Source organism: Mobula birostris, chromosome X (assembly GCF_030028105.1).
Source record: "Mobula birostris isolate sMobBir1 chromosome X, sMobBir1.hap1, whole genome shotgun sequence".
Classification (NCBI taxonomy): Eukaryota; Metazoa; Chordata; class Chondrichthyes; order Myliobatiformes; family Myliobatidae; genus Mobula; species Mobula birostris.
In genome coordinates, this window is record NC_092402.1 from 57,459,988 (window position 1) to 57,484,336 (window position 24,349).

General features: G+C 41.5%; 1 protein-coding gene across 2 annotated transcripts; it reads right to left on the reverse strand.

Annotated features, from left to right (window-relative positions):
• Positions 1-1,372: 1,372 nt before the first annotated feature.
• Positions 1,373-24,349, reverse strand: LOC140191704 (tachykinin-3-like). Of its 2 annotated transcripts, XR_011883884.1 has the most exons (8): positions 24,288-24,349; positions 15,712-15,842; positions 12,831-12,933; positions 12,034-12,063; positions 9,365-9,418; positions 6,842-6,914; positions 5,465-5,535; positions 1,373-1,458 (listed from the first exon to the last, which is right to left on the reverse strand). XR_011883884.1 is itself a non-coding variant. In XM_072249354.1 (7 exons), exons 2-7 carry the CDS (start codon positions 15,808-15,810, stop codon positions 5,517-5,519), a joined length of 378 nt encoding a protein of 125 aa, XP_072105455.1. In that variant the 5' UTR covers positions 15,811-15,842; positions 24,288-24,349; the 3' UTR covers positions 5,265-5,516. The 2 variants fall into 2 exon arrangements, 1 of the variants encoding a protein (XP_072105455.1); XM_072249354.1 differs by lacking the exon at positions 1,373-1,458 and having other exon boundaries at positions 5,265-5,535.

A 24,349-nucleotide genomic window follows, 5' to 3' on the forward strand; every position in this document is an offset into this window, starting at 1 on the left:
GTCAAAGACAAGTCAAAGAGGCAGTTTATACAAAGTGCCTCAAAGTAGGGCAGAGCGATGGAGAGGTAGGAGGGAAAATGTAGTGCTTGGGACTGAAATGACTCACATCCAGGCCGTTCGACTATTCAGAAACATTCGCGCTGGAGAGACCACAAACATGTACTGACTTGTAGAAGGGTAGGCTAATAGTGCCACTTTCCCCTTTCCTATAGTGATTGGCAGTGTGTTTCCCAGTTGGAAAATGAATGGTGCAATGTGCTTTTACTCAATAAATAGGATCATAGCGTTATACAGCACAAAAACAGGCCTTTCAGCCCAAATGGTCCATGCTGACCAAGATGCTAAACTAAACCAGTCACATTTGCCTGCATGGGCCCATGTTCCTCTAAACCTTTCCTATCCACGTGCCTGTCATTTAAAGGTCCTTTAAGTTGACTAATCCGATTTTCTGATGTTTAATCATATATGTTTAATCAAAGTAAATGGCAGGATACTTGGTAGTGTGGAGGAGCAGAGGGATCTCGGGGTACATGTCCACAGATCCCTGAAAGTTGCCTCACAGGTGGATAGGGTAGTTAAGAAAGCTTATGGGGTGTTAGCTTTCATAAGTCGAGGGATAGAGTTTAAGAGTCGCGATGTAATGATGCAGCTCTATAAAACTGGTTAGGCCACACTTGGAGTACAGTGTCCAGTTCTGGTCACCTCACTATAGGAAGGATGTGGAAGCATTGGAAAGGGTACAGAGGAGATTTACCAGGATGCTGCCTGGTTTAGAAAGCATGCATTATGATCAGAGATTAAGGGAGCTAGGGCTTTACTCTTTGGAGAGAAGGAGGATGAGAGGAGACATGATAGAGGTGTACAAGATAATAAGAGGAATAGATAGAGTGGATAGCCAGCGCCTCTTCCCCAGGGCACCACTGCTCAATACAAGAGGACATGGCTTTAAGGTAAGGGGTGGGAAGTTCAAGGGGGACATTAGAGGAAGGTTTTTTACTCAGAGAGTGGTTGGTGCGTGGAATGCACTGCCTGAGTCAGTGGTGGAGGCAGATACACTAGTGAAGTTTAAGAGACTACTAGACAGGTATATGGAGGAATCTAAGGTGGGGGCTTATATGGGAGGCAGGGTTTGAGGGTCGGCACAGCAGTGTGGGCCGAAGGGCCTGTACTGTGCTGTACTATTCTATGTTCTATGTTTACTGTATATTGTTATTGTCTAACTATGTACAAACCCATTTTCCACACATTTCCGTGGCCATTATCAGTCTGTTCAAAGCCTGATTTTAATGGTAGCAAATATAACAAGGATACCAACAATGCATGCAGAATCTAGCAACCTCACTCAAGTCTCCATTGCCCATGTCTAGCAGTGCATGGGACTTCTCATTAATCTTCTTCACAATAATAGGGCCATCCTTTCATTTGGGTTAATTGAAAGGACAACGATCTTTCAAATTCCTGTTGGAACATAAACGGATTTGTGTTGTAGCAAGTGCTCACGATTTATATCATTTCAGTTTTATAATGCAGTCTGATTCAGTAGTCACACTCCAAGGCATCTGATGTCTTTTTAGCAGAATAAATATCCATTTCTTCCACAATGCACTATAACCCCAACCAAAAAATTACTAGAATGGGGCATGAGTGGATCAATTTTGCATTGTAGACAGGTACAATAGTGTCACTTAAGAAGCAATTGGATAGGTACATGGAGGGGTGAAACTTAGTGGGATATAGGTTGAATGCAGGACATTAGGACTAGCTGGGTGGGTATCTGGTTGGCATGGATTCGTTAGGCCAAATGGTCTGTATCTGTGCTATTGATCCACTCATGCCCCATTCTAGTAATTTTTTGGTTGGAGTTATAGTACAATACTTGTCTCAACCACTTCTTCTGGAAGCTCGTTCCATATACTCACCACCCTTTGCTCCACAGGTCCCTTTTAAATCTTTCCCCTCCCACCTGAAACCCAGCCCACCACTCCCCCAAGTCTTGGACTCATCTACCCTGGGGAGAAGACTGTTGCCAACCACCTTATCCAAGCCTCTAACAACCTTAAACATTTCTATAAAGTCACCCATCATCCTCCTACATTGCATGGAATAAAGACTTAGCATAGCCAATTTACCCCCACAAATCAGGCCCTCAATTCCTGGCAACTTCTTCATAAAAGGTGTTGTTGTGAAAGTGCACCAAAGTCAGGACTGCAGCTCTACAAAGACATTTAAGTTGGGGACCCAGTGACCTGGAAATGTTCAACAACTGATCTCATTTTTAGGAAGAAGAATTGGAATTTTTTACGGTCTCTTTGTTTTCCTTCCCCTCTGTCTCCCTTCAAAGGCCTGAAGGCAGCAGTATAATCTGTCTGGGAAAATGAAGCTGCAAAGCTTAGCCACAGTTGGTGAGCATGCCATTCTCCGTTCGGCCAGGAGGAGGTGCAACTGAGGCACAACTTTCTGCATGTCCAGGAGGCACCCCCTGTCCTCCCAACCTCCAGCAAGAAGCTAGTTAGAGCCTTTCATTATTTTCACATCCTCGACAGTATTTCTAGGTTTCAATGGGCTGTCCATAGAGAGGACACGTCTCTGCCACATTCCTTGTGAGTCACTTGGTAACTACACAATTATTGTTGTCAACTCACCTTTTGTTGTAAAGAGTCATTCTATTTTTCTAAAGAATTTTCTCCCTCCCACTATCATTTTAAATAAAGTTTTAAGGTCAGATAAATATTATTAATGTCATCAGTTACTGGGAGGGAATTCTCTGACAAAATTCAAGCTATTTCTGCTCTGTTTTTCACCCATAAAATAGCTTTGCTTAATAAAGATTCCACCCTCTAAATCATTCCTGTAGCTCCATGCTGGCATTTATTCTTTTGGCACTGCATGACCTATTTGAGAGAAAAAATGCTCATGAAGACTATGGAGGTAATTGCTAACAGTAGTGTGGGTATCAGTCAGCTAGCGCACCCGAATATAAAAAGCAATGAACAGGTCGCACCAGGTTACATCAAAGTTCAGTTTGGAGATTACCAACTTTGCAAGTGTTACGAATATCACAGTGTGCTGTTACATATGCAGACACTGGGTGGGTAAGTGTCCCCTGCTGCTTTTGTATCAAGTACTTCCATCTTCCAGTCTGATTGCTTAAAAGGACAAGGTTACAACAGTGAGACAATTGTGTTACATGGATAAGCCTGCTCAAAGGGTTTTTATATATGATATAATAACATGAAAGAAATAGATTATCAGCATTTAACATAGTTTGTCCAACTTATTCCAGAAAGGAGCAGTGTTCCAGAAAGATCTTAAAGTGCAAGTTGATAGCTCCCTGAAAGTGGCAATGCAAGTGGATAGGATGGTAAGGAAGGTGTACGATATGCTTGCTTTCATCAGTCTAGGCATTGAGTATAAAATTATGAAAGCCATGTTGCAGTTGCATTAAACTGTGTTTAAGCCACGTTTGGAGTATTGTGTTCAGTTCTGGTTGGTTTATTATAGGAAGGATTTGGAGGCTTTGGAGTGGGCACAGAAGAGATTCTGCCTGGATTAGAGTGGTTTATCTATAAGTAAATAAACTTATAAAAGATAAAATCTTGCTATAAAAGGTGCATTGATCTATAAGTAAGTAAAGACTGGGCAAATTTGGATCCTTTATTCCTCAGCATCAGAGGCTGAGGGGAAACCTGACAGAAGTACAGTATATAAATTTATAAGAGGCATAGATATGGTAGATAGAATCTTAATCCCAGCAAGGAAATGTCAAGTGTTAGAGAATGATAGGGAAGGGTTAGATTGATCTTGGAGTAGGTAATATCACTGGCCATTATATGTTCTATGTTCAAATAAATAACCAGTTCCTCAGGGCTTATTCTATAAATGCTATGTTACCTGTTCTGCAAGTATGTGACTTGAGTTTTATTCATTGATACAGAGCTACAGAGGAAAGAAATGGCCAGTTACTCACGGAGCTCCCACTGCCCCAGATTATTATGTGCACAAGAATGACTTAAACCTGGCCAATTCCTGGGATGAGAGGGTTGTTCTATCATGAGCAGCTCAAGAAATTAGACCTGTCTTCTTTAGAAGAATGCGGGTAATCTTATAAGATCCCAAAGGGGCACGAGAGGCTAGATGTGGAGATTTTCCCACCAGTAGGAATGTCTCGAAAGAGGGGACATAGTGACAAGATTAAAAGTCAGCCAATTAAAGCTGAGGCATATAACAATAACTTCTCTTAGTGGTGGTGGTGGTGGGGGGGGGGGGGTTGTAAATCTCTGGAACTTTCTGCTCCAGAGGATTGTGGAGGATGGTTGGTTCATTGCAGGGATTTAGTGAATTGGTAAATAGATTATTGAAAGATCAAGAAATTAGGATTATGTGGAAGTGGCACAGAAGAAGAGTTGATCCCAGGGTAGAACAGCCGTGATCATGTTGGACGGTGGGACAGAATTGAAGGGCCAAGTCGCCCACTCCTACCACTGTTCCTTCTGTTCTAGATTATCCCAAGGCCTTTCACTGTGGACCTGACAGAAAGAGGTTCTGCAGAATTTTATTCTAGTCATTTGGTGGGTTGAATTCTGTAGAGTGGTGAAGGATTTGTTGAAGTGTAAATGCACATGAAGAGGAGTCCTGTAGAATGGGAGTGCATATGTTTTATATGGGAAAGGCGCTAAACAGGCAGGCAACTTGGAGCTTGTCAGAACTGTTACAGGCAAGGTGGAAATTTTCTGAACAACAAAATGCCCAAGTAGACCCTTTGAACTGAAACTCCTAAAAGAAGAAGCTGAAAGGCTGATTGTGAGGAAATGTGAACTCTGTGGCTAGATTAGACCATAAGACTATAAGACATGGGAGCAGAATTAGGCCATTTGGTCCACTGAGTCTGCTCCACCATCATGGCTGATTTATTATCCCTCTCAATCTCATTCTCCTGCCTTCTCCCCCTAATCTTTGATGTGCTTACTAATCAAGAACCTGTCAACCTCCGCTTTAAATATACCCAATGACTTGGCCTCCACAGCTGTCTGTTTGCAAGATTGCTTGAAATTACAAAGGCAGTGTGGGTTTGGCAGTGTTTGACGGTGGTAGAGGAGACACTGAACACAAGTGTAACATACTGAACCATACTTTGATCTCTGCACACACAGACCACAGGAACATGAAGAGTTAAAGGGCAAGATACACTGAAATCATAACATTAAATGAAAGTGCATATTTATTTAGAGTGGACAGTAGGGAAGATGATATAAAGCATAACACCAGTTCCAGCTCCAGAATTGGGTTCTCACCACAATTTCTTCCTCATCTCCTTGGCTGCCAACGAAAATAGACACTGATTCTCTGAGACCAAAGTCACCACAGCCACGCAGGGTTTGAATACAGTATAAACATAATTCTACTGTAAATATGATTCTCCTTTGTGTAAAACACATTTACTAGCTTAATTTGGAAAGGTGTGTACTTTGGTAGATGGAGCAATCACTTCCTTCGAATGGCCCCGATTCCTTCCAACGTTAAATGGACCCACAAGCCCTAAAGACAGAGCAGAGCTTTGTTTAATTTACAGTTGGTCTCAGTTAGTAAATGCAGAGCCAGAAGATATAAAAATCACAGGTGCTGATATCTGACTTCAACTCAAGGTGGATCAGCGAAAAGGACAATAGGTCTTGGGGTAGCTAACAGACGAGAGCAGTGTTAATATGAGCTCAAATAGCTTGATGTCGTTCGGGCGGACAAAATGAAGGTTGACTCACATGGTGAGCCGCTACCTTCAGGGGAAGAGAAGGTTGACAGACAATGAGGGATGAGCAGGGGCAGGGAGAAGAAGAATGACCACACAATAGTCAGTGCAATTTGAAAGGCTTTCAAAACACTCTGTCCTCCTTTTCAGCTGATTTGCTATGCATGGATCTGTGGTTACCACCAACACCCCCCAACCCTCACCGGCACAATCTCAAATTTTTTTTGAACCAATATATTTAAATATATGTACACACTGAGAAACCAGTCATTGTCTGTTTATAAAAGGTAATCAGTTTCCAGACCACTTGTGTCAAGTGGCTCCCTCTGCGCACTCATCTGGAAGAGAGTGGTCTTTGTTTACACTGCTGCACCTTGCGGTTTCAAAACCAATCACTGCTTGTAAGTTTTAATACAAGTACTTAGTTAGCTCATATCATTTCTTTTTATGTATTTAAACATGTAAATTAATGTATGTTATTGCTCTTAGGGCATTGTGGGGTATCTTTATGTTTATTTGCAGAGTGAATTGAGTACAAAGGAGAGGGCCTCATGGTATCGGAGTCTTCTTGTGATATGCAGGAATATTTTTGCCCATATTTGTCATGGATAATAAGGACCTAGTACTTACCCACTGTGTAAGGAATAAGACTATTTCCTTAAGTTGCAAAAGTGATGGCTAGATTTTTGTTGGGATGTTATATCGTAAGGAACTAAGTGAATAAATGGAGATGAGGCAGAGATCAGACATGACCTGATTGGATGGTTGAGCAGGCCCAAGGGAGGACGTGGCCTTGCTCTGCCCTCGTGTGTCAGCTTAAGGCGGGGGCTGCAACTGACGTCAGGGATACCTCAGCAGCTTCCTGACCGCAGTCAAAAGGGGCACCAAAACAGAGTAGCGGTCCTGGAAGAAGCACGGCAGGTCAGTCTACTGACCCACGCAACTCCAAGTGACCGATCTCATGCTTTGACAGGGGTTGTAGCAGGAGCATGTCCAAGTCAGAAAGGAGCTGAAACAACAACATCCACATTCAGTTACGATGAAATTGTGCCACCTTTAATGACATATATAAATATTTGTAAGGTATGAAATTATTACCTCAGCTTGCAATTGGTGGATGTGCTGTGTCCTTTTCTCTCTGGAACATCTTTATTTAAAGCAGTTGAATCATCTGTTTAAATGTGATATTTGAAATTAATACTTAAATTCTTTAGCTCACTTTTCAGCCAAGACACAGGTTGATCAGGCTCTATTTTACTAGGTCATGGGTTTGAGCTCTACTCCAGGGAATGGAGCATGTAATCAAAGTAGACACCTTAAAGCACTAAGGGGGTGCTACAAGGCCAGGGGTGCCGTCTTTCAATGAGAAATTTAACCAAGGCCCAGGCTGCTGTTCTATAGATGTTTAAGATCATCTGGCATAATTTGAATTTCAATAATTAAAAAGAAAATGCTGGAAACGCTCAGCAGGTCAGTCACCTCCTGTGGAAAGAGGAACAAAGTTGATGTTTCAGGTCCGAGACCTTTCCCCAGAATTGGGAAAGAGGAAAACACAAGTCAGTTTTAAGTTGCTGGGAAGCCTTAGGCTGGTGTTCTGTGGACATTAAAGATTATCTGAGCTCCAGTTACAGCAATCTCCAACTTTAGGTAACTCGCTCTATCTTTTTGTCTGGATCAGAATCAGTCATTTCTGCCTGGCATCATGTGAGCTCGCTTTACCTTTCTCCATTAGTACATCCTGATCTGCAGAGTATGTCCCACATCCCTGCCTTTAGCAACACGTAACACAGACAAAGAAGTGTAATCAAACTCTAACTGCCTCCATTTACTAATTTGGTCTCACCTTATCAGAGATATTCCTTTTCTTTTACCCATCCCTTCCCCATCTTATCCATTATAGAAAACTAACTTGTTTTCTTTTTCCCAATTTGGACGAGGGGCCTTGGACCTGAAACATGAACCATTTCTTCTCCCACAGATGCTGTCTGACCTGTTGAGTATTTCCAGGATTCTCTGTTTTGATTTCAGATTTCCAGCGTCTGCAGTATTTTTATATTCTGAGTTTCAGGAAGCTGTATGTCCTGGGCAACTCCTCGTCATTGAACAACAGAAATTAATGCATTCACTGATTTTATTGCCACTGGTGCGCACTTGTTAGGCATTGGCAGATTTCCCACTGCACTTCAAAGTGAAGGACTTTGCAGTGTTTTTGCAAGACAATCTATAAATGCAAGCCTTTTCTTTAACATGAATCTCACCAAATCCTAGTTATATGATCAATTAACAACTGCATTAAAATAGCAAAGAGAATTTAATATGCTTTGCATTAGAATAAAGATTAATAGATTTATCTTTGTCATATTCCCAGTTCCATCTGCACACCCCAATTATCAAGCCAAATCAGGTTAAAATTGTTCTTTCTTCTGAGTTCCATTACTTAGTAGCAAATACAGCAAGGATATTAAGGTAATTGTTTCCCTTGTTTTTCTCAGCATTTAAGTTTAAAACTATCTGTAGAATTTCCCCGCCTCCCAGGTCAACACACCAGAAGCTGGTGTGTTGAGGGTCACATATCACTTATATAAATTTATGTGGCTTCCTGAGGGAAACAAAGTCTTTATAGATAATTCCACAGAATATAACTGCACAGTGGGTTAAAGATTCCCACATAATAATTAGAAATGGTCATAGTTGCCAAAATCTTAAGAACATAAGGAGAAGCAGGAATAGGCTACTTACTCCAATGTGCCAAAACCACACATTCAGCAAAATAATCAGCACTTTCCACTGCTGACCCTGTTTCTCTTAATATTGACCCTGGATGGCCGAGGCCTCCCAGGGGATGGGAGGACAGTCAGGAGCATGATGGTACACTTTCCACTCACCTGGCTGAATGCAGCTCCAACAACACTCAAGAACTTGACACCATTCAGGACAAAATAGCCAGTTTGACCATACCCCATCCACACGCCCACCCATGCCTCTCTCCACCAACAGCACACAAGTTTGGATGTGCACCATATACAAAACATACTGCATTAACTTACCCAGGCAATTCCATCTCCCAAGCCCATTAAGAAAGACAAGGACTTCAGGTGCAGGAGAACACCATGAGACAAGTTCTCCTCCAAGAACCATTCTGACTGGAAAATATATCACCATTCCTTTATCACCACTGGGTCTAAACAGTGGGACTCCTTCCCCAACAGCACCTTCACCAGAAGGACTGCAGTGGTTCAAGAAGGCAGCTCACCACCACCTTCTCAAGGGGCATTTACGGATGAGCAATAAATGCTGGTCTCGTCAGTGATACATTATTCCCAGCTAGAATGGAGATGGTGGGCAATTTTGTCTATCACCCCCAAGGGTGTCTGCATTTTATAATCCACTCAATGCATTTCTAATAATCCGGCTTTTATTGGAGACCTTGTAGTTCTGTTTGTTGCAGTTCTAGAGATTCTGTTTAAGTAAGATTTGGTGAAGGTCTTCAAGTTCCATATCTCTTTAATATTCACCGTTTTCTTTAAAGCCCCTTAGGCATTTCTAGATCCAAAAGCAAAACTTCTGTCGTGAAAGCTAAAGCAAAGAGCTGACAAATAATTTCAATAGATTCATCCTCACCAAGTTCCATGTTTCGTCTTCCCATCAGACCAACAAAGAAATCATCCATGTTCCCTGCGGACAGAACAAATGTTACCAATCCAGCAGGCTGCTTTATTGAGTTTCAGTCCCTGGCTCCCAGCTGACACCTGAGCTAAATGCTCATATACCAGGGCTAGCTTACTTGCTTCCTGCCCGTTACAGTACTGGTCCTCCATCTCTGGCGGTGTTCAGGACTTCCTTCATCGTGTCTGTAGCTTCCTCTTGGTTTTCGCTACTGTCAGTCATGCAAATCCTTCGTGGAGACTCGGGGATACCATTGCACTCAGATGTTGAAGGATTCTTTATTGCTGTTTCCATAGCAATTTGGTTTTAGCCTTAACCCAGTCTAGCTTAACCCTCACACTATCCCTGCCCACTAGCAATGTGGCCCAAAGAGCCCAGTTAATAGTTTCTATTTATCACACCACTTTTAACCTGCTATTTTGCTAACTTGTTAAAGTGATTTGATTATGCTTAAATGCTGTTTTGTCATTGTGAGGAATTCAAACAATGAAATTGGAATTGTTCAGTGAATCCTTTGATGTCTTAATGCCCCAAAAGTACTGAGTTACAGGAGTTGGGATGTTATGTTCAAGTTGTATAAGATGTTTGTGAGGCCTAACTTGGAGTATTGTGTGAATTTCTGGTCACCTACCTACAGGAAAGATGTCAGTAAGATTGAAATAGTGCAGAGAAAACTTACAAGACGTTGCTGGGATTTGAGGACCTGAGTTATAGGGAAAGGTTGAATAGGTTAGGACTTTATTTCCCGGAGTGTAGGGAACTGAGAGGAGTTTTGATTAGAGGTATACAAAATTCTGAGGGGTATAGATAGGATAAATGCAAGGCTTTTCCCACGTAGGTTGGGTGAGACTAGAACTGGAAGTCATGGGTTTAGGGTGAAAGGTGAATTGTTTAAGGAGAACCTAAGGGGGAACTCTGCACTCAGAGGGTGGTGTGAGTGTGGAACGAGCTGCCAGTGGAAGTGGTTCAGTTTCAACATCTAAGAGAAGTTTGGATAAGTACATGGATGGCAGGGGTATGGAGGGCTATGGTCCTGGGTGCAGTTGATGTGACTAGGCAGAGTAATAGTTGGGCATGAATGAGATGGGCAGAAGGTCCTGTTTCTGTGCTGTGGTGCTCAATTGCTCTATGACTCTACGGCTAAATAATGCAGCTGACTGATTTGGACACTCCTGCCCATGTTTATTCTCCCCCTGTATCTTCCCTTGTTATCCAAGGGTAGTTCATTACCACCCTATTCTGTACATACAAACCGATATGTACTAGTCTACAAAAGCCAAATGTGAGATCAGAGTATGGGCAAAGGCACAAGTGGATTAACCCTGCCCATCACATCCCTTTGCCCAACATTTCCTCTGAATATTCATTTCCTAGGAGATTAAAGAGGTTTGGCCTGTCTCTGAACACTCTTACAAACTTCTATAACTTGCTGAAATTGTCCTGACTGGTTGCATCATGGTCAGATATGATAATTCAAAAGCACAGGAAGGCAAGAAGCTGCAGAGAGTGGTGGTCTCTGTCCAGTACATCACAGGCCCATCGATCCCCACCATCGGTCGTATCTACAGGAGATGCTGCCTCAAGAGGGCATCATCTATCATCACCGAGATCCCCACCGTCCAGCTCATGCTACCTTCTCACAGCTACCATCGAGCAGGAGACACAGAAGTCTCACACCACCAGCTTCAAGAGCAGCTATTTCCTTTCCATTTGGTTCTTGGACAAATCTCCACAACCCTAATCACTACCTCAGGATAGCAACACTATGACCACTTTGCACGACAATGGACGTTTTCTTTGTTCTAATTGTATTTGTTCTTGTAAAAATTGTATATAATTTATGCTTAAATTATGTTTTTTTGAATACTGCTTATATGACACTGTGTGCCTGTCATACTGCTGCAAATAAGTTTCTCATTGCATCGATACATAGATGTAATTGTGCATGTGATAATAAATTTGGACTCCACTCTATTATACTTCTGACATCTATACCCTATAATCCTGTACTCAGCCTAAATCAAATTCGCAATCATTCAACATTTGGAATCAGATTCACTTTTTTTTTTAACCATCTTTTACCTGATGATCAAATATTCATTTCTGAAATAGATATATCCTTATTGGAGACTTGACCAGCTTGCAAGCAGCCTTCTCTACCTTCACCCGCCGCGTTGGAAAATCCCTAAGGCCTCGTCAATGATGGCCACACGTGAATTAAACTGACCCTACAAACATGGTCCGTGTCATGTGGTCGGTGGGTTCATTTTATTTAGAGATACAACATGGAACAGGCCCTTTCAGTACCCAGCAACCTCTGATTCAACCCTAGCCTAATCACAATGACCAATTATCCTACTAACCGGTACATCTTTAGACTGTGGGAGGACAATGGAGCACCCGGAGAAAATCCACGCATTCCACAGGGAGGAAGTACAGGCTCCTTGCGTCTGAATTGAATTCTGAGCTCCGATGCTCTTAGATGTAACAGGGTCACGTTAACCGCTATACTACTGTGGTGCCCAAGGTTGAGTAGAGGGGTCTGTGCTCTATGACAGAGCTGGACCCTCACAAAACATCATCTGGCCAATGTTCATTGCAAAAATCTATTGGGAAGCACTTACGTTTTTGAGCCACAGGAATCTCCTTTGTACCTGTAACAGAAATAAGAAATATATTTGTATATTTATGGCACTTCTGGCAACATTTACAATCTTCCAGATCATAACACTATTATCTGCCTACTCAAGGGTTTTTACCAGGGGCTGAAGAAGGTAGTTCACCTCGATCTTCTCACAGGGCAGTCAGTGATGGGAAGTAAAAGCTGACTGGGCCCACATAATAATGCTACAATGCCACACGATGGGGTTATTATAGCAACATGGTGGTTATGTTGCAGGATTACATTGTTAGGAGCACAGCAACATGGTGATTATGTTATGGGATCCTGCATGTATCTTTTTTCATTAACTTATTGTATTTCTTTATTTTCATGTAAATGTCTGTAACAAAATGAACCTCAAGGTAGTATATGATGGCATGTATGTACTTTGATAATAAATTTACTTTGACTTTGACTTTGATTTTGGATTATTAGCCCAGAGACCTGGATTAATACTGCAGAGAACTCAAGTTTATATTAAGGCAGTTACAGTCTGGAAATAAAATGCAGGAGTTATAAAGAGGAGGGATTTTTTTTTTGGTTTAAAATCTAACTTGTTCCTCAAATTCCTTTATGGAAGTGAACTTGCCATCTCTATCTGCCTTGGCTGTAACATGGCTCCAAAAACTTTGGCCTTTAACTTGTACAACAGTTGACTAAATATGTTACCCAGTTCAAGCCGATGGGACTCGGTCTTGCCAACACTGCAAAGTGAATTCAAGAGGAAGTTTCTAATCTTCAAATTAATTTTGTACTTGCCAGCCATTCTCCTTCCCATCAATCCTACAAATCCATCGTAAGACAGACCATCATAGAAACGCTTCAGGAAGAGGAGAGGCAGTTTCTCCTCATGCAGGCTTCCCTGCAACAGAAGACAGGAGCTTCAGACAACTGTTAACACACCACTTCTCATTTTATTCAGATATAGCTTGCAGAAACAGGGCTTTTACCCTGAGTTACCTCCTTTTAGTTTCTATTAAGCCTCAACATTATTATGTGTGGAATACCCTATATTGTCTTGAATGTAAAATTTGAGATGCAAATATCTTGGAGTCAGCACCTTAAGTAGATTTGCAAAGGGAAGTTTTAACATTTCAATCATCCACTAACCCTGTTGATTCAAAAGAATTTCCATCAATTTGTCTGCCTTTCCAAAATTCACCATTGTTTGCCATGATAATTTTTATCACTTGAATTGAAATGTTTCAACAGAATCCAAAATGTTTCCAGTAATAGATGCAGCTCAGTTGACACAGATCCCCAATTTAAGTGTAAAATCAAATTGTGGAAGAGAGAGAGAGAAGAAGGGTAGAGTGGGTAGAAAGAGAGAGAGAGATAGAAGGAAAGAGAAAGGAGAAGGGGAGGGAGAAAAAGGATAGAGAGAAAAAGAGAGAGAGAAGGAAAGAGGAAAGGGCAAGTGCGAGAAGGAGGAGACAAGGAAGCAGGAGAGAGAAACAGAGTGGGGCCCGGGTGGGGGTATGAGGAGAGAGACAGAGAGAAAGAATGCTGAGAGAGAGGAAAAACTTCAGCTTTTTTGTGTCATGAGGAGTACTAGAAAAGTTATTAAACATCTTGAGCAGGGAGTTTCAGTCTCCCTTGACAGCTGTTCAAATTTAAATCAGGTTTCAAAATGCCCGATTTAAACAGGTTAATGATGTTTCCAGATCAGGACTCCCAGTCTCTAAAATTAGTCACTATATGAACGGTAACAGGGACATACGATAGGGCAAAAATTAGTGGTAAGCTAGAGGATAGGGAAGCTTTTAGAATCCAACAGAAGGCAACTAAAAAAGCAATAAAGAGAGAACAGATGAAATGTGAAGGTAAGCTAGCCAATCTACAGCTCGGAATAACGTTGCCACTATTCAGATGTGCAGCCTATCAAAAATTGACTTGTTAAGAAACAGGAACTCAGCAGGCCAGTCAGCATCTATGGAAAAGAGTAAACAGTCGACGTTTCAGCTTGAGGCCCTTCATCAGGACTGGAGAAAAAAGTTGTGAGGTCAGAGCAAGAAGGTGGGGGGGGAGGGGAGGAAGAAATACAAGGTAGTAGGCACCAGGTGAAACCAGGAGAGGAGGAAGGGTGAAGTAAAGAGTTCGAAAGTCGATTGGTGAAAGAGATAACGGGCTGGAGAAAGAAGAATCTGATAGGACAGGGCAGAAGGCCATGGAATGTATAGTCATGCACTTTGGTAGAAGAAGTAAAAGGGTTGACTAGTTTCTAAACGGAGAGAAAATACAAAAAAACTGAAGTGCAAAGGAACTTGGGACCCCTTGTGCAGGATACCCTAAAGGTTAATTTGCAAGTTGAGTCTGTGGTGAGGAACATTGCATTTTAGCATTCATTTCAAGAGGACTAGAATATAAGAGCAAGGATGTAATGTTGAAATTTTATAAAGCACTGGTGAGGCCTCACTTGGAGTATTGTGAGCAGTTTTGGGTGTTATATCTTAGAAAGGATGTGCTGAAACTGGAGATGGTTCAAAGGAGGTTCACAAAAATGATTCCAGGATTGAAAGGCTTGTCATTTGAAGAGTGTTTGATGGCTCTGGGCCTGTATTCACTAGGATTCAAAAGAACGAGGGGTGACTTCATTGAAACTTCTCGAATGGTGAAAGGCCTTGATAGAGTGGATGTGGTGTGGATGTTTCCTATGGTAGGATAGTCTAAGACCAGAGGAGACAGTCTCAGGATAGAGGGGCGTCCTTATAGAACAGAGATGAGGGGAAATTTCTTTAGCCAAAGAGTGGTGAATCTGTGAAATTCTTTGCTACAGGTAGCTGTGGAGGCCAAGTCTTTATGTATATTTAATGCAGAGGTTGATAGATTCTTCATTGGTCATGGCAAGAAGGGATATGGGGAGAAGGCAGGAGATTGGGGCTCAGAGAAAAATTGGATCAGCCATGATGAAATGGTGGAGCAGACTCAATGGGCCAAATGGCCTAATTCTGCTTCTATATTTTATGGTCTTAAAGAAGAAGAAGAAAGAGAAAGGGAAGGCATCAGAGGGAAGTGATGGGCAGGTGAGGAGATAAGGTGAGAGAGAGAAATGGAAATGGGGAATGGTGAAGGAGGGTTGTGGGGGGCGGGGGGAGGTGGGGGTTTGCAGCCATTACTGGAAGTTTGAGAAATCGATGTTCATGCCATGAGATTGGAGGCTACCCAGACGGAATACAAGATGTTGCTCCTCCAACCTGAGTGTGGCCTCATCGCAGCAATAGAGGAGCATGGACTGACATGTTGGAATAGGAATGGAAGTAGTATTAGAATGGGTGGCCACTGAGAGGTCCCGCTTTTTCTGATGGACGGCCTCTCCCTTCCCTTTCTTCCATGGACTTCTGTCCCTTCCTATCAGATTCTCCCTCTTCCAGCCCTGTATCTCTTTCACCACTTGAATTCCCAGCTCTTTACTTCATCCCTCCCCCTCTCACTGTTTCATGTATCACCTACGACCTTGTATTTCTTTCTCCCCTCCACCCACCTTCTTACTCTGACCCCTCATCTTTTTTTCTCCAGTCCTGCTGAAAGGTCTCAGCTTGTTGAATATTGTACTGCACAAAATTTGGAACAATCTCCAAAATGGTAGTACAGAGATTTAAAAAAATATGTCCCATGAGAAATACTTAAATGAGAGACATACCTTGGTCAGAACATCACCATTTGCCAGCTGTCCCTGATGGTTTGCCCAACACATTTTCAGGAAGGCAGAAACCAAGGCCAAAGCAATGAAACCTTTCATGGTGCTGGCTCTTGCTGTGATTTGAAAGCAAGCTTAATAAGAAAAGCAAAGAAGAAAGATCACAGGAAATGATTGCATGAACATTCAACAAACAGGGAGGAGCTGATCTGTAGGAAACAAGTTGAGAGAAAATAATCTCCAGCTTAATGTTCCAAAGGACAATTCATAACATTTAAATTAATTGGATAAAAACAAATTGCAAGGCATATGATCAACCACTAGAGACAGAAAAAGATGGCTGCTTTGACATACCTTCTCACCTATTGGAGTGATAGTCAATAATTTATTCACATCTATCCAAGCTGATTTAAAACATTCTAGTGGCTAGGGGTTTCATCATTTAAAATAGTTGGTCTGTTGATGCTAGTGCATTTGGAGTCAAACTGAGCATTGCCCAATAAAATACACTGCTCTTTGTGATTTTTATAAATGACTTGGATGAGGAAGTAAAAGGATGGGTTAGTAAGCTGGCAGATGACACAAAGGCTGATGGTGTTGTGGATAGTGGAGAAGGTTGTTGTAGGTTACAATGAGACATTGACAGGATGTAGAGCTGGGCTGGGAAGTAGCAGATGAAATTCAATCCGGGCGTGTGAAATGATTCTCTTTGGAAAGTCCAACTTGAAGGCAAAGTATAGGGTTAATATCAGGATTCTTAACAGTGTGGAGGAACAGAGGGATGTTAGGGTCTATGTCCACAGATCCTTCAAAGTTGCAGTGCAGGTTGATGGGGTGGTTAAGGCAGCATACGATGTGTTGGCCTTCATTAGTCAGGGATTGAGTTCAAGAGCTGCAAGGTAATGTTGTAGCTCTATAATACTCTGGTTGGACCACACTTAGAGTGTTGTGTTCAGTTCTGGTTACCTCATTAGAGGAAGGATGTGGAAGTTTAGGGAGGGAGGAGAGGAGATTTACCAGGATGCTGCCTGGATTAGAGAGTATGTCTTGTGAGGAAAGGTTGAGCAAGTTTGTTTTATTTTCTCTTTGGAGTGAAGGAGGGTGAGAGGTGACTTGATAGAGGTGTACAAGATGATAAGAAGCATAGATAGAGCCAATGACTTTTTCCCACGGTGGGAACGGCCTATAGGAGAGGACATAATTTTAAGGTGATTGGAGGAAAGTATGGTGGGGAGGGGTGTGTCAGAGGAAAGTTTTTTACACAGAGAGTGGTCAGTGCATGAAACACACTGCCAGTGGTAGTGGTAGAGGTGGATATATTAGGGATAGTTAAGAGTCTCTTAGATAGGCACGTGGATGAAAGGAAAATAGAGGGCTATGTGGGTAGGAAGAGCTAGATTGATCTTGGAGTAGATTGAAAGGTCGGCTTCATGGGCTGAAAGGTCTGTTCTGTGCTATAATGTTCTATGTTCTATGTGCTGTAGCTAGACCTACTGAAAACAAGATACTAAAAGAGATCCAAACCACCAGCAAATGGTTCTGGTGGAAAGAAAGCTTCTCACCCCAAACTGTTTCCAGTACAACCACTCCCCAATTTAGAAGCAAGACTTCAGACTCTTCATATTGTTTTGGGGCTGTCTCTTGAAGGAATTTTTTTTTGGTGTGTGTTAGAAGTTGTAGTGTTTCTCCCGCTTTTGAGAGAAGATAGAGGTGGGTGTGTTGAGGCTGGGATGGGAACAGGAAGTTCAGTGACAAGGAAAATGATAACGATTTTGGAAAGTAGATTCACTAAGTTTGAGAAAGTGATATCTACACTGAGGGAGTAGGGAAGGAAACCAAAATTGTCAAAAATAAGTAATTTAGCTCATTGATCCTTTGGAATACAAGGCAACCATAAGTAGGGAAAAAACAGTGATCCAGTTGACTATAGAATTTTATTGAAAGCTTAATCACTGGTCTGAAACATTGCTTTATGGCAATCTAACAAAAAATTGTGCAGAAGGTGGTCATGGTCATTTGACATAAAAACAAAGGATTCAGACTCTTGCCATCTTTCATTTAACTCACTGGGGCTTTTATGCTGCTTTATCCAACCGTTTGATTCCTTTCTTTAACACACTATTAGGCTCAAGAAAATCAGAAAGCTCCTTTCCGGGTCATCAAATTGCAAATACTTGCCCTCACAACGTTAAAAGAAACCGTAAGACCATAAGACATAGGAGCAGGATTAGGCCATTCGGCCCATCAAGTCTACTCTGGCATTCCATCAAGGCTGATTTATTATCCTTCTCAACTCCATTCTCTTGCTTTCTCACCATACCTTTGACATCCTTACTAATCAAGAACCTACCAACCTCTGCTTTAAATGTACACAAATGACTTGGCCTCCACAGTCATCTGTGGTAATGAATTCTACAGATTCACCACCCTCTGGCTAAAGAAATTTCTCCTCATGTCTGTTCTAAAAGGGCGTCCTTGTATCCTGAGGCTGTGTCCTCTAGTTCTAGTCTCCCCTACTATAGGAAACATCCACTCCATCTAGGCCTTTCAATATTCGATAAGTTTCAATGAAATCCAGAGTAACAGACATAAAATGCCAGAAGAACCCAGCAGATCAGGCAGCATTTAAGGAGAGGTATGGTATAAAGAGCCAACAATTCAGGCCAAGACCCTTCAATAAACTATTATGATCCACAAACATCAGAGGTAATTCCCTTAATTCAAGTAAGAAGAATGTGGTGACCTGCCTTAATGACTATTGTCTACTTGCAATTATATACACAGAGATGAAGTGTTTTGAGAGGTTCGTGATGAAACACAACAATTCCTGCCTGAGAAGTGATTTGGATCTGCTCCAGTTTGCCTACCACACAACAGGTCAACAGCAGATGCCATTTCTTTGGCTCTTCACTCAGCCTTTGAACACCTGGACAGTGAAGTTGCATACAGCAGGATGCTCTTTATTGACTACCACTCAGCATTCAATACTCTCATTCCTTCAGAACTAATCAATAAGCTTCAAGACCATGGTCTCAGTACCTCGTTGTGCAATTGGATCCTGGACTTCCCCATTTGCAGCCCCAAGTCGTTCAGATTGGAAGCACCATCTCCTCCACAATCTCCATCAGCACAGGTGCACCACAAGACTGTGTGCTAAATCCCCTTCTTTACCCACTTTACATTTATGATCATGTGGCTTAGCACAGCTCCAATGCTTTATTTGACTTTGCTGACAACACCACTGATGAATCAAAGGTGGTGATGAATAAGCATATGGGAGGGAGGTGGAAGATCTGGCTGAGTGGTGCCACAACATCAGCCTCTCACTCAATGTCAGCAAGACCAAGGAGCTGATTATTGACTTCAGGAGGAGGAAACCAGAGGTCCATGAGCTAGTGCTCATTGGGGGAATCAAAGGTGGAGAGGGTCAGCAACTTTAAATTCCTCAGTGTTATTATTTTAGAGGATATATCCTGGGTCCAGAATGTAAATGCCTTTACAAAGAAAGCACGGCCATACTTCCTTAGAAGTTTGCAAAGATTTGACATGACATCTAAAACTTTCACAATCTTCTATAGATGTGTGCTGGAGAGTATATTGACTCGTTGCATCACGGCCTGGTATGGGAACACTAATGCCCTTGAACGGAAAAGCCTACAAAACGTAGTGGATACAGCCCAGTACATCGTGGGTAAAGCCCTCTCCACCATTGAGCATATCTACATGGAGCACTGTCGCAAGAAAGCAGCATCCATCTTCAGGGATTCCCACCATCCAGGTCACGCTCTCCTCTCACTGCAGCCAAGGAAGAAAGTACAGGAACCTCAAGACTCACACCACCAGGTTCAGGAACAGTTATTACCTCTCAACCATCAGGCTCTTGAACCAAAGGGGATAACTTCACTCAACTTCACTTGCCCCATCACTGAAATGATCCCACAACCTATGGACTCACTTTCAAGGACTCATCATTACATGTTCTCAATATTTATTGCTTATTTATCATTATTTCTTTTTGTATTTGCATAATTTGTTGTCTTTTATACACTGGTGCCCAGTTGGTGTGGTCTTTCATTGATTCTATCTTGTATTTATTATATGCCTTCAGGAAAAGCAATCTCAGGTTGTATATAGTGATATACATGTACTTTGATAATAAATTTACTTTGAACTTTGAACTTTAATTTCAGCACTTTTTGTGCATTTATTTGCATTATTTCACCCTGCATCAAAAATCTCTCAAATTGGTCAGCCCTTTTCACATTGCAAATAAAGTGTGCATCTCCTTCATATCAGAAGCAAGAATATCTTTTTGGAAGGATTTGGTCTTTGATTGGATGAAACTAACTTTCAGAGACTGAACTTCAAACCTAGCACATACTAAATGCGTCGGCTCAAGCTAACAGATGCATCTCATCTGAACTACATCAACGAGCTTGTTTATCCGCAGTTTGACGAAGGTTAAAGTGCATGTTGTCTTGCTTGAAGACATAAGATTCCAGAATTCTCTGTTCTGTTTCAGTTAAAATTACATAGTCCCTCAGAAGTCTTGAAATGCTTCACAAAGAGTAAACTTACTGAAGTGCAGTTGCAAGCGAATGCAGCAGCTAATTTGTACACAGCCAGGTCCATAAAGAGCATCAAAAAGACCTGTTTTAAAGGTTCAAAGGTTCATTTTATTATCAAAGTATGTATGCAGAATACAACTCTGAAATTCGTCTTCTCCAGATAGCCATAGAAAAAAGAATACCATATAACTTAATACCATCTAAGTCTGGAGGTTAAGAAAGAAATGTTGGTTAGGACACAAGAGGAACCTGTTGCCCTTTCAGTGGTACTATATGATTTTTGATTTTGCATATACAAAAAACAACTGCACAGCACCCACTCAGTATTGCATGAATGTCTGTATACACTCAGTGGCCACTTTATTAGGTTTGCCTGTACACTTGCTAGTTAATGTAAATATCTAATCAGCCAATTGTGTGGCAGCAACTCCAAGCATGCAGACATGGTCAAGAGGTTCAGTTGTTGTTCAGATCAAACATGAGAATGGGGAAGAAATGTAATGAAGGTGACTTTGACCATGGAGTGATTATTGGTGCCAGGCAGGGTGGTTTGAGTATCTAAGGAACTGCTGATCTGCTGGGATTTTTACGCACAACAGTCTCTAAAGTTTATAGAGAATGTTGTGAAAAACAAAAGCCATCCAGTGAGTGGCAGTTCTGTGGGCGGAAAACTCCATGTTAATGAGAGAGGTCAGAGGAGAATGGCCAGACTAGTTCAAGCTGACTGGAAGGCGACAGTAACTCAAAAGACCACATGTTACAACAGTGATGTGCAGAAAAACATCTCTGAATGCACAACACATCAAACCTTGATGTGGATGGGCTACAGCAACAGAAGACCAGGAACATGCATGCACTCAATGTCTACTTTATTAGATACAGGAATTACCTAATAAAGTCACCACTGAATGTAGACAATGTGGCCATGTCTCTGGATTGAGATTTAAAATAAAACCTTCTGATTTAAAAGGGGCAGGTGCTTCTAATTAGTCTACAGCTGAAAGTAAGCAATAGAAACTTCAATCTGATGCATGTTAATCATACAACAGTACAACACAGTACAGCCTTTCAACTCATGATGTTGTGTAAACTTTTAACCTACTCCATGATCAATCTAACCCTTCCCTCATACACAGTCCATAGCCCTCCATTTTTCTTTCATCCATTTGCCCATCTAAGAGCCTCTTAAACATCCCTATTGTATCAGCCTCTATCACCACCCCCAGCAGTGCACTCCAGGTACCCACCACTCTGTAAAATCAGAATCAGGTTCAATATCACCGACTAATGTTGTGAAATTTGTAATTTGTTTAAATGTCTGCCCCTAACATTTCCCCTAAACTTTCCTCTACTCACCTTAAAAAGATGTCCTCTGGTATTAGCCATTGCTGCCCTGGGAAAAAAGGTGCTGGCCATCCGTTCTGCCTGTGCCCCTCATAATCTTATGCACCTCTAACAAGTCACCTCTCATCCTCCTTTACTTGAAACAGAAAAAGCCCTAGCTCATTCAGCCTTTCCTCACAAGACATCTTCTCTAATCCAGGCAGCGCCCTAGTAAATCTCCTCTGCAATTAGTCCTAATTGAGTAATACAAAAAGGCAGACAATTCATTTAGAACACATACATGTTCACTTTTCCTTTCTTATCTTGCCTTTCATATACTTTATACTTGGATTGCGTTCTAGACTTACAATCACAATTAGAGTGTGTTGCATTTAATAAACGATTGACGGTACAATAGTGTTTAATAAGAACCTGTGCTTGGGTTCTTAGTCCATATACACTCAGTGGCCACTTTATTAGGTACACCTACTTGTTAATGCAAATATCTAATCAGCCAACCACGTGGCAGCAACTTAATGCATAAAAGCATGTCGACGTGGTCAAGAGGTTCTGTTGTTGTTCATACCAAACATCGGAATGGGGAAGAAATGTGATCTAAGTGACTTTGAGCATGAAATGATCGTTGGTGGCAGATGAGGTGGTTTGAGTATCTCAGAAACTGTTGATCTCCTGGAATTTTCACACGCAACAATCTTTAGAGTTTACAGAGAATGGTGCAAAAACAAAAAAATAGCATCCCGTGAGCAGCATTTCTGTGAGCAAAAATGCCTTGTTAATGAGCGAGGCCAGAGGAGAAATTGGTTCAAGATAATAGCAACTCAAATAACCACACATTATAACAGTGGTGTGCGGAAGAGCATCTCTAAATGCACAACGTGTCGGCCTTAAAGTCGATGGGCTATAGCAGCAGAAGACCACAGTGGGTTCCACTCCTGTACCTAATAAAGTGGCCACTGAGTGAATATTCCATGCAACGTGATCTAGTGGAGAAGTTGGATAGGAGAAACATATCATTCAATATCAAAAGGGTCCTTCCTTCGAGTCACCTGGCGCATCTTGTTACATTGCAAATGCTCCTAATAGTAAACATTTGTTAATCAAACAATGAAACTGAGAATTACAGTTGACAAAAGAAAAACACCCTTAAGCTTCAATGCCAGACAGAGCATTCTAAATCGCTGCAATTTTCCCCACACATACACTACCATCCCTACTTAACCAGGGCATCAGGAAGAATAAGGATATCACAATTAATAAAGCAATACAGCCTTTGGACTTACTGACTGCCCGCTACGCCACTGGCGTTTAGGGCAGCAATGAAGGTCCTTCATCTCTGGCAGTGTTCAGGGCTTCCTTCATCATGTCAATAACTTCCTCTCAGTTTTCACTACTATCAGTCATGCAAGCCTTGGGTGGAGATTCAGGAATACCTTCACATTCAGATGTAGAAGGATTCTTCATTGCTGTTTCTGTAACAATTTTGTTTTTTTCCAGTCAGGGTTGTTGGGCCTGAGCTGAACCCCTGAACCTGGAGAACTGGTGGACCACTCTTAGTCTGACCTCTACCCTTTGGTGTATTTGGCATGGGTGACCTTACCAAGAGCCAGAACATAAAGCCCTGACTCCAGCAAATATAGCTCTCCAGGTCATTGAGGCTTGCAAGCCTCCAAACCACAACAAGGTTGTGGTCTTCTTGGAGGACAGATTTTGGAGCGTGAAAATTAAAGGGAAAAAATGAAAATATGAATTCAATGCTGGAATGTGGGCATTGTGGGCTTCATATTTAGAACTTGAGGCTACTGAAATGCTGCATGCAAATATACAGCCTTACTCTTTCCGGTGTTTAGGGTATTGGTATTTAGGCATTCCTATTTAATTCCGTCAAGGAACGTCTGGAGACAATGGAAAGCCTCAGACCATAGGCAAGGAACTAGCATGTCATCAAAAGCTCCAGATAAATCAAAAACGCCGCGTAGAACATTACTATAAGGCGTCAAGGGGTTTGAACTTTCTGTGATTTGTTCAGGTTATGACAGGTTGCATTGTTGGAGTTAATTAGTAGTATTTGCTTACCATAACCTGCACAACAGTTGCACATTAATGAGATTTCATGAAAGGTTCACATCATGAGTGCAGACCTATCTTTTCACTGCCCTGTGCTGTTAGACCCTGCTGTCCCTTCACAACTTTCTGGATTTCTTTTGCATATTAAGTACTAAGATGACTGATTTAGGACATGCTAAGCTATCAGATTTTTAATGATAAACAAGATCACAGCAAAGCCTAACAAGCTGGAGGAAAATTCAATGGCTTACAAAGCAGCAGTGAGATATAGCAAATGTACAATATATTTAAAAAAGAGCTATTTATGGTGATTTCAACAACTTTATTTTGTAAAACAAATAATGTTAGCAATTCAAAAATGAGAAATCCAGTGTGAGCTATTTTTAAATGTTTTAAAAAGAAACATAACATTTTCACAATTAGAAAGTTTAAATCTTAAATTTATGAAATACTGTACCTACAGCACAAGAGAGAAAAACACAATGTTTTAGGCTTTCCTTCTACTTTGATGATTTTACATGGCTTACAAAATATATATTTAAATGCACATGCAAATTATGGAACAGTTAAAACTACTTCACTATATAATATTATTTAGCCAACCTTGCAAATTGTTCACTGCAAACTTTCTTCTGGAAAATTCCCTGTTTCCGAGCCTCCCTTTG

Bases quoted from the DNA above. Each gene is read 5' to 3' on its own strand.
- LOC140191704 (XM_072249354.1), bottom strand. From the start codon at position 15,810: ATGAAAGGTTTCATTGCTTTGGCCTTGGTTTCTGCCTTCCTGAAAATG. The intron at 12,064-12,830 runs GCAAGTACAAAA...TTTCTGTTACAG, and splicing joins GATGGGAAGGAGAATGGCTG to GTACAAAGGAGATTCCTGTG. The intron at 6,915-9,364 runs GTGAGGATGAAT...ACATTTAAACAG, and splicing joins AAGACGAAACATGGAACTTG to ATGATTCAACTGCTTTAAAT.